The 11,025-nt window shown below is 44.9% G+C and overlaps 1 protein-coding gene across 1 annotated transcript; it reads right to left on the bottom strand.

Annotated features, from left to right (window-relative positions):
* Window positions 1-2,618: 2,618 nt before the first annotated feature.
* On the bottom strand, window positions 2,619-10,341 carry LOC146342656 (vomeronasal type-2 receptor 26-like). Its single transcript, XM_084807969.1, has 4 exons — window positions 9,523-10,341; window positions 8,876-9,103; window positions 7,981-8,101; window positions 2,619-3,526 (listed from the first exon to the last, which is right to left on the bottom strand). Exons 1-4 carry the CDS (start codon window positions 10,339-10,341, stop codon window positions 2,619-2,621), a joined length of 2,076 nt encoding a protein of 691 aa, XP_084664095.1.
* Window positions 10,342-11,025: the final 684 nt, after the last annotated feature.

Below are 11,025 nucleotides of genomic sequence, written 5' to 3'. Positions count from 1 at the left end.
CTAGGGCATGGAAACATACTGCTAGGCCAAAAACACGTGATGCAATGTTTCCCTCTCTCTTCTCCCTCTGGTCCTTTCAGCTCTTTCTCCTAAGCTTCTCTTCCTCCTGCTCCTCTGTCACCAACTGACTTTTCTTCAGCCCCTTTCCCAACATTCTGTGCCTGTCCTTTAATTGGCCCAGCACTCTAAGAGCACACAGGAGTAAGCATGATTAGACATGCATACACACAGTGTGTCACATGTTACATCACATGCACAGTGTGGGACATATGCATTAGCCTCCCCTTTGGCTCATCCCTCCCCCTTCTCCCTTTATAAGCTCCCCAAAGCTTGAGCTTTGAACATTTTCGAAGTTTCAAAATGTTCTGCATGTCTACACTGCTCAAGCTTCAGTTTAAAACAAAAATGAGCAAAATAGGTCTGGTAGATCTCTAGTAATAAGCTTTACACTACCATATTCTATTTATATGTGAGATTCCCCAGGAAATCCCTTTTCAATAGACAATGTTGGCTTTTCTTCTAAACAGCCGGGTTTCATTTTGATCCTTGCAAATTCGAAAGCAATTGCAGCAGCAGCCCCTCTTCTTGACTCACTCTTAGAACTCCTGGCTGGTTGCCTGTCTTTGCATCTTACCTCCAGATTTCTGCCCAGTGGAGCAAGTACAGATATCCAGTCCCCAATGTCATTGTGATTCTGCTGAGCAAAAACTGTGCTTTGGCCTGGGAATTCCAGAATCATTTGGCCGGATTCCCCCCCCACCCCACCGCTTTAGATTTACCCAGTGGAGTAGTGGTACATTTTGAAGAGCAGGCACTCATCATGCCCCCTAGGAGAGTTCAAAAAATGTGGAAGATGTGTAGATCCATACCAATAAATCAGTTCAGTTCTAGCACTTTTCATCTCCACCAGAAGCGGGTCCTTTGTAAAGCTGATGGGTCTTCATTGCCCATTCAAGACCAAGCCACCTCAATTTACTTCTCATTTCAACAGGGAACAATATATTGATGCTGAGAAAATGCATTTACCCTCAGTTACTGTGAGGATTGCAGCTAATGTCAGAGGGAACAGGGCACTTTGCGGGGTGAGGGTGGCAGATGATGTCAACATCCCTGCTAATCAAAAAGTGCTAGCATAGCATCTCTATCAACCCTGGCTCCATTACACCATGGGATTTACCTTGCGGTGGAGGATGTTTCCTTTTCTCTCTTGCAGGGCTGGTTAGGGTCGTTTTGCTACTGGAGGCAAAGGAAATAAAGTACCCTCCCATTTTCATGTACAGAAGCTGATCAAATTGTCCGTTGAATCAACAGAAACAAAGCCCTATGAAGAGATACTGAAAGAACTGGGCATGTTTAGCCTTGAGAAGAGAAGACTGAGGGGAGATAGGATAGCGCTCTTCAAGTACTTGAAAGGTTGTCACAGAGAGGAAGGCCAGTATCTCTTCTCGATCATCCCACAGTGCAGGACACGGAATAATGGGCTCAAGTGACAGGAAGCCAGATTCCAGCTGAACATCAGGAAAAACTTCCTGACTGTTAGAGCAATATGACAATGGAACCAATGACCTAGGGAGGCAGTGGGCTCTCCCACACTGGAGGTATTCAAGATGAGGCTGGACAGCCATCTGTCAGGGATGCTCTGACTTGGATTCCTGCATTGAGCAGGGGGTTGGACTCAATGGCCTTGTAGGCTCCTTCCAACCCTACTATTCTATGATGCTATGATTCTACTATTCTACTATTCTATGATTCTATGAATCTTATTTTAACTCCACAGTTGGGACAACACCCCCCTGAGGGCAGCAGGCTAGCTTAGGCCTCCGTTCTAGAACCTGCTATCTGAGGCATTTGTTTCACTTTGCCCAATGATAAGGTTGGACTTGCTCCCTTGCTGCAATCATCTCATCAGACTGAGATGGTAAAAGATCCCTCTCTCCCTCTCTCTTTCCCTATCTCTCTGCACAACTACTCTTGGATTGGTGTCGTTTCCCCTGACCTTCCACCTTCATTTCCTGAGCAGCCATCACTGTAGCATGTCTGTGATTCTGTTTTTTTAAATTATTCCTTTTATATAACTTCTTTCTGGGTTACATCCAGAAGTCTCAGTTCTGCTTTCCTTTCTCAGAAACTATATGGTGATGCCCCACCGTCTGAACAAAGTTCCTAAAGTTACCCCTGTTGAGTTCTTTTTTATTTGATTGTTTTTGGGCCAGCTCTACCATATTGACATCAGCCTGTCCTCTGGCACAAATAGAGCCAGGGGACATCGATGGGAGAGGAGTCCCAGAACTACTCCAATTTCCCCAGTTATCCACTGCACCTGAGGGGCTTATTCCCCAAACATGGAAAACAGGTTGAGATGTTTATGAAGAACACATGTTTAAAGAAAGCATGGTATTCACATTCAACAACTGCAGTATTTATTATTTCTTTTTAAAGAATAACAGGATCATGGATTGGTTAATTACTATTTATTGATTTGTGTATGTGAGGAGAATGAGTGGATACCACAGAGTGAAATCTAGATGGGCTACTTAGTTGGCAATTCATTTACACCATTTTTATGTTCTTGTGTAAGATATCAAGAACATATATGGAACCACAAAGTATCCTGTTGTTTATATCTTTCTTCGCATTAGTTGTTCTCTGTTGTTCAATTCAGGTCTCACCACAATAATGTAGCATTTGGGGGAAAATATGCAGCTGAGCAACCCCGCACTGGAGGCCAAGATGGAGAAGATCTCTACAGCCACCATGTACTTCCCTCTTGTGCTGAGGTAGGTTGGAACAAAGGACACCCACACACTGCAAAAGACTAACATGCTAAAGGTGATGAACTTGGCTTCATTAAAACTGTCAGGCAACTTCCTGGCCAAGAAGGCCACAGTGAAGCTGACCGCAGCCAAGAGGCCCATGTAGCCCAAGACATTATAGAACATGAAGACCGACCCTTCATTACAAAACAGGATAATTTCTTCAGTCATTGAGGTCATGTCCAAATCTGGGAAAGGAGGGGACATTGCCAGCCATAGAGCACAGATCCCCGCTTGAATACTGAAGCAGGAAATGAGAATGGTGTATGCCAATCTTTTCCCCACCCATTTCCTTATTTGGGATCCTGGTTTGGTAGCCATGAATGCCAGAACCACAGATACAGTTTTAGCCAAGATGGTTGACAGTGACACAGAAAAGACGATGCCAAAAGCAGTTTGTCGAAGAAGGCAGGTCACCTTATTGGGCTTTCCAATGAACAGGAAGGAACAGAGGAAACACAAGAGGAGGGAGATGAGGAGAATGTAGGTGAGGCTTTGGTTATTTGCTTTGACTATGGCACTGTCCTGGTGCCTAATGAAGATGCCAAGCACCAGAGCTGTGATCAGAGACAATACAAATACAGATGAAATTGAAAAGACGGCCAACGTGTCATCAAAAGCTAGGAAGTTTGGAATCTTAGGAATGCATTCGTCCTTGAATTTGTTTGGATAGTGACCTTCTGGACAACTGGCACAAATTTCCATGTCTGAAAAGAAACAAACTTCTGTCCATTTAAAAAGAACCAAAACTATTGTCATAACTAAGAATAACCTCACCAGGAGTCTACTAAGTCTTGTATTTTTCACTGTGGAAGGAAAAAATTTCAAAAATTAAATGCAAGAGATCAATTCTGTATTCCCTCCATGGATGACATGCATTTTCTAGTGGTCTTTGATCCATTTCTTCTTAAAATTAGAACACAGGAACACAGGAAGCTGCCGTATACCGAGTCAGACCCTTGGTCCATCTAGCCCAGTATTGTCGACACTGACTGGCAGCAGCTCTCCAGGGTTTCATGCAGGATTCTTCCTAGCCCTACTTGGAGAAGCCAGGGATTGAACCGGGGACTTCTGCAGGCAAAGCAGGGACTCTGCCACTGAGGTACGGCCCCTCCCCTCCATTACAAGTACTGTGCAATGCAATGAGAGAATAATTGCCACAGTGGTCCAAAATCTTGTGATTTTTATGGGACACATCGACCTATTCCTGAGAAACCTCATTCACGTTGTTGTTGTTTATTCAGTCAGTCGCTTCCGACTCTTCGTGACTTCATGGACCAGCCCAAGCCAGAGCTTCCTGTCGGCCGTCACCACCCCCAGCTCCCCCAAGGTCGAGTCCGTCACCTCCAGAATATCATCCATAACATCATTCATATAGGAGTGATAATTTCTGTCCGTCCCATCCTAGTAGTTCTTCCCCCGCCCCACAAGCTCTTCTGTCTCATGCTGTCTAATTGTTCATGTACATCCACTGTTCATACTACTCATATGATGCATAAAAAGTAATCCACTTTAGAAGTCTCTGTTTCCGTCTTACCCTTTACTAAATAAACCTCCGAACATACTGGACTATTTGCTTAATGCAGAATATAGCTACTTGCCTCATGCCATATTGTGGTAGCTGGGGGAGCAATTTTGTTCCTGGCCTTCATGGTGAGATGAAAGGGATTGCCAGTGAAGGGCCATATGAGCTAGGAGGTGAGGGGGAGCATTGGAACATCTTAAAATTACAGAGTTTTCTCCTTCTTCCATCATTAATTTGGCACCTTCAACATAGAAGACAGATTATGCTGAGTTGGTCATTTGTTATTAAGGGTTGTATGTGTGTTTTTTTAAATATCCAAATGACTTGGATTTGCATACAATTTGGAGGGATATGTTTTCACCTGCATCAAACTGGCTTGGAGCTGAAGCTGTCAGAGTTAGGTAACTGTAGGCAGTGCAAATTCAAGGGGAGAAAAGGCCAAAAAGAAAATTTGAGGCACATGCTGAGGCATCTCTGAAGGAGAAGGGAGTCTTCCTCAGACCTGCTCCTGCAAACCCATGAGGCTTCAGGTAGTAGCAACAGCACCTCTATTTGAGGCCTGTCCAACTCACTCACTCAAAGGTGCAAGCTGAAGTGCATGGTGGTGAGGTGAACAGAACTACCTGAGCAGATCAATGTGGAGACCATTGCATGAGGGATCATGGGTAGGAGTTAAACTAGCCCTGGGCCCTGAGCCAGTGAGCAGGGGCATTCCTAGGCACTTAAATGACTTGGGGCCCAATATTTCCATTGGTATCGATGGGAATTTTTTTCTAAGCTTAATTGTCAAGCAGAGGGGGGATGGGGGGCACGGGGAAGTGAGGGTAATCTTTTCCTCCCCAACTGCGATCCTCTTTGAAATCTCTCCCCGACCCCTGCACAGCAGCTATGCTTAAGAAAAACCTCCTATTAGCACCAATGGGCTTGATTGCCGTGTGGAGTGGTGGTGTTGCAGCATGTGAGAAGGTGTGTGTGTGGGGGAAACCTTCCCTACCCAGCTTCTATCCCACTTGATGATGGGATGCAAGGGCAACGCCCCCGCCCCCCCCCCAACATTCAGCTGATTGACTTTGCAGCTTTATATGTGGGGTTAGCTGTTCTCCAAGACAAAATTGTTATGTGCCTGGGAGAGAGGGGATGGGGCCAAGTTGGGGGACTTGAGGGGGGGTCAGTTAGTATGATGACAGGTCAAAGGAGATATGGAGTTGGGAGGAGGGCTGGCCAGTTTAGGGGAACACAGGCTAGACAGTTGATGGCTGTACCGTGTTCCGGCCCTCCTCTCACCTGCAGGCATGGTGGTCACCCACCCAGCCTGCCCTCGGGCCTCTGGATGCTGCTGTTAAATGCCAGATGGGTTTGGAATAAGACCTCCCTTATCCATGATTTAGTAGTGGATGAGGTGGCCGATCTGGCATGCATAACCGAGACCTGGGTGGGTGAACAAGGAGGAATTGGTCTCTCTCAACTCTGCCCACTGGGGTACTTGGTTCAGGATCAGGGTAGGATTGAGGGCCAGGGAGAGGTGGGGTTGCTGTGGTCTATAGGATTTCCATCTCCCTCTGCAGGCTCCCTGCCCATGTGATTACTGGTCTGGAGTGTTTGCACCTTGTGTTGGGCCAGTGGGCCAGATTGGGGATTCTGTTGGTGTACTGCCTACCCCGCTGCTCAACAGACTCCCTAGCTGACAGAGGTGGTCTGGGTACATTGTTCAGATCCCCCAGACTGTTGGTTTTGTAGGATCCCAGGCATAGCCTGGCTACAGTTGTCTATGCTCTGGTAATCTCCAAGTTAGATTACTACTGTCAGGGTGGACACTGAGCCCATAGAATCCCAGAGTAGTTCTGATTCTGAGGAAGAGCAGTCGCTCCTGGGAGAGGAGCGCACTCCTCTTTCCCAGGGCCAACAGCTGACGGAGATTCCTCCCACCAGCATTCCTAGCTTAGATAGCAGTCCAGGGAGTGACAGAGCACGGGAAGCAGACTTGATGGACGTGCGATGCCGACGCAGAGAGCGGCGCCAAATGGAGGGCGCAGAAAGGAGGCGTAGTGCCTGGTTGGCACGCAAACAACAGCTGCGCCCCGAGGATCCAAGGGAAAAGGGGAGGGACTCTCCCTAGTCCTTAAGTTCAGGGGTCTGCCAGTAATTCCCTTTCAAACGGGGACCAACTGTTCCAACTTAGGGCATAGGTACTCTGCTGCTCATATCTAGTTGCTAACGGTAAAGTTGTTAAGTTGTAAAAGAGGAATAAAGCTTTGAAAAGAATCCATTTGTCTGTGTCTGGACTTAGCTACTGGATTAGACTGAGAGAGGCCTCCAAGGAGCCCTTGACAACTGCAATGTGCTCTACATGGGGCTGCCTTAGAAGGTGGTTTGGAAGCTGCAGCTTGTGCAAACATATAAGACTGATTCTGGCCCACTTGCATTGGCTGCCTATATGCTTCCAAGCCCAATTCAAAGTGCTGGTTTTGACCCATAAAGCCCTACATGGATTGGGACCACAGTACCTGACAGAATGCCTCTCCTGGCATGAAGCGAGCTGCACACTATGCTCTGCATCTAAAGCCCTCCTCTGGGAGCCTCCTCCGAGGGAGACGCGGAGGGTGACAACAAGGGAGAGGGCCTTCTTGGTGGTGGCTCCCCATTTATGGAACAATCTCCCTGATGAAGCTCATCTGGCACCAACATTGATATCTTTTCCGCACCAGGTCAAAACTGCCCTCATTTCTCAGGCATTTGGCAGCATATAATGAGTCTCTTGACTGTCTCTGGCTGATTGTTTTTGTTTTAGATATATGTTTTTGTTGTATGTGTTATTTGTTCTATGTTGTTATGTGAATGGTTTTAGATTTTATATAATGTATCTTAATGGCTTTTAATAGTTGTGAACTGCCCAGAGAGCTTCGGCTATGGGGCAGTATAGAAATAGAATGAATGAATGAATGAATGAATGAATGAATACTCTCTGCTTGGCAATTTAGCTGAGAAAATCCTTTCTGTTGACACTAATACATACAGGGAATAGTTCCATGGCTGAGGGAAATAGATTCAGGGCTGGAGACCCCTAGCCCCAAGCCTAACAATGCCACTGCCAATGGGCTTTATTAGAAAAGGCTGAATTAGAAAGACTGATAGAGGACTCACTATGGTGGGAGGGAGTTCCCTGTTATGTTCAGATTTAAGCAATTAGAGCTCCCCAGGAAAAGTTAATAAACCACTTGATTATTTGAAAACCTTGAGTGAAGTCTCATTTTGTGGTGTAGGTGCAAACACCTTCTTTAACCTCTGTTTCACAAGAGCCAGAATTGCCAAATACTATTAATGGAAGATCATTCCATGTTTTCCATACCACAGGACATTTTGTTATTCTAGCAGAAGTATCTGGGAACTTGATTTTTATTAATGTTAACATGTACTCCCTCTGTTTCTAAAACTCTCTTTTTCCTCAAAATGACCACGAGCAAATATGAATAAAAGAATATCTATAATGTTAATAAACAATGGGAAGAATACATAATACCATCGTTTTTTTAAAAAGCCCTCTCCAGATTGTTAATGATAAGAGAACCTGGAGAAGATTAGCTTGAATTTCTTGGAATAAAATGTATCTTTTTAAAAGCTTAACATAAAATGTCCTATCTTTCTGGTTTGAGAACATTCCATCTGGACATGGTGCACAATCATAGCAGCAAAATTTCTCCCCCTCCTTCGTTTTCTTACTGTAGCCAGGATGGCAGTTTTCATTACATAGAGAAAGAGGTGGCACCTGTCCAAAAATATTGCAAGAGCTTAATATTAAGAAAATGTTTGGGGAATCCATCTCGTATCAGTTGATCTACCAGTAAACAGAAAGGTCAAGGACATGGAATATTGAATCTAGAAGTTGACTGATGGCACATTTGGTAGAAAGAATACTTGTTGTATTAAGCATGATATGAAATCTAGAAGATTAAAATTTCCTTATTTATCCTGATCAATGGTATAATGAGCTTAGCATTCAAAGTAAGGCCATTAACTAAGGACGTGTCTCAGAGCTTTCACAAGTCAGTAATGATGAGCAACATTATTTATCCTCTGTTAGTCAATGGGCCATGTTAATCGGATATGGAAGGGCTGTAGCTCAGTCATCATCGAGCATGCGCTTAGCTTGCAGAAGTCCCAAATTCAATCCTGGCATCTCCAGGAAGGGCTGGAAAAAACCCTGCCTATAACACTGGAGGGCCACTGCCAGTCAGTGCTGACAATACTGGGCTAGATGGGCCAATGGCATTGTGACATTCTTATGTCCTTTCTGGATGTTGCATTTTCATTATCATGGCTTGTCTCCACTGGAATACCCACCATCCACATATTAATTTATTCTTTTTAAACAACATTTTCTCTATTTGCCAATCCATCTAGGTATTCCAGTGAACTTCAAATATTATTCTGCACTGTGTTAAGAAATGCTTCCTTTATCATCCTGAAATCTATTGCCCCCTTGTTTCATTGGATGACAATGAATATTAAGACTTGAGAGGCCGTGAAGCTATTTTCCAACCTGTGTAAATGTTCTCTGCCAGTTGATTTTGTCCTCAGTAATGGTCAATACTTTGCCTGGGGGAGCGTGAGGATCCAGCCTTCCCACTTTGATCCTGACATAGGAGTTATTTGGGAAAGTGACCAAGTTCGTAACATCAAATCCACCTGCCAACTCTCCACGTTCATTAAACATAATTTCATCTCTAGCACTGTTGTTGAAAGGCATCCTCTGAATCAAGGAGTGGAGCTAGGTGGAGAGAGAAAGAGAATCAAAGAGTATTTAGAATAACTTTAGTTGATGAATTGTGATTATTTCCCTCTAGCAGAGAAACCATTTGGGAATGCAAGTCTTTTACGGTTGATAATAGACAGCATTTTATACCAGATCTGGGGAAATCAAGGCAAATCACAAAAAAAGCGTGTTGTCAACAATTGGCGTTAAGTGTTAAAAAAACAAAGCAAACAAAATTATGGAGGAGAAATAAGGCTGCAAACATTTGGGTTGCATGGCACCAATATTTTGGAAGGAAAGGAAGATGTTTTAGAGGATGAGCAAGACAAGAATTGGGTGTTCATGTTCTGTAGAAATTCAGTGCTCCATAGCATACTGCAGGTCACACCACTGCACGATACTGAGGTCATTGCAAAAGAGCCATGACACATTACCTGCCAGGGTTCCACATGCTGAGGTACCAGCCCTTCTGCTATTGCTCTGTGGTTGGACGGAGATATGGAACTAGTGTGTAAGGCATGAGCCACAGCATAGACACCATTGTAGATACTGTAACTGTGGCCAGTCATGCTCATTTCAAAGAAAGGTGCAGGTAGACTCTCCAGCATTTCCTGCCCAGTACATGGTTCATGGATATCCCTTGATGCATCAGAATTTGTCAGAAGGCATCCAAATGCCTGCTCCCAGATATCTGTGATAAAACCATCTGCTTTTGCTCCAGAAGGGTTGATCATCTGAAGAAATTTCTGGAATCCTGGAGGCTGTTTTGAATGAATTGTGAAGGAAATAGAACCATGGAACATTTGCATATCAAAAGCCTTTTGAAGGATATGCAAGGTGAAATCAATCTGGGCTGTTGTAATCCACACTCTTCCGGCAGAGATCATCTCGCTATACTCCTGATCTTGATCTGTTAGAGGAAAAACCGTCGTTATCAATATAATAGAAGCCAGCCACAAAATGGTTGTACTTTCTCCATATATAACAACTGTATTGGCTTTTTTCTCCATGAAAATGGTAAGATAACTCAGTGTAACATTGAGAATGTCATGTAAGCCAAAGAAATACCAGTTTGCTTGAAGTCTTTCTGTGAATTCTGAACAGATTCCATTCTGGGAAAGCATTGGTTCCATGGTCCGCAAGAAACGTTCTCCACCTTCGTCATCCATAGTGATGAGCCCGACCCATTTCCACCCGAAATATTGAAGTAGCTGGACAATTCCCTGGTACTGAAGGGCTTCATTGGGGACCATGCGGTAAAATGATGGGAAATGGGATTCATCACTCACTCCTGTTTCAAATGAGCCATACGAAAACTAAATAAATAAATAGAGAGAGAGAGAGAAAGAAAGAGAAGTGGGAGTATTTTTTATTTATTTATTACATTTTTATATTGCCCAATAGCTGAGGCTCTCTGGGCAGTTCACAATTAAAACCATAAAATACAACCTGAAAAAAATATAACTTTTAAACATTTAAGGGAGCAATCCTATGGCCCCTAGACAGTGGCTAGACGGCCATAGGATATGCTGTTTTCCGGGAACCGACCTCGGACCCCGCGCTCTGAGGTCAGTTCCTGGAAAACCAACCCCCGTGCATCCGCGCTGCCTCCGAGGCAGCGCGGAGGAGCCCCATCCTCCACACTTGGAAGAGGAGCACGGAGCGGCCGAAAAGGGGCTGGGCTGGGGGCGTTTTGGGGTGGGGAGAGCGCGTCTGCATGTACAACACATCCTATGTGTCGTACAGCAGCCTCCTCTCCCGCTCGGCCTCCTGCAGCTAGACAGCTGAAATCGGCTGTCTAGCAGAAAAAGCAGGGCAGGAGAGGCGTGGAGGGAACGATCCCCCCATGCTTCTCCTGCCTTGTTTAGGATAGGCGGTCACTTCCGAGTTCAGAGGTGGCCGACTATCTAGATAGGATTGTGCCCTAAAAGTACTAG

Source organism: Heloderma suspectum, chromosome 6 (assembly GCF_057233095.1).
Source record: "Heloderma suspectum isolate Gila_16-S chromosome 6, 16-S_ref, whole genome shotgun sequence".
Lineage (NCBI taxonomy): Eukaryota > Metazoa > Chordata > Lepidosauria > Squamata > Helodermatidae > Heloderma > Heloderma suspectum.
The sequence above is the reverse complement of the archived record's forward strand: the minus strand, read 5'-3'. Positions and strand labels throughout refer to the sequence as shown.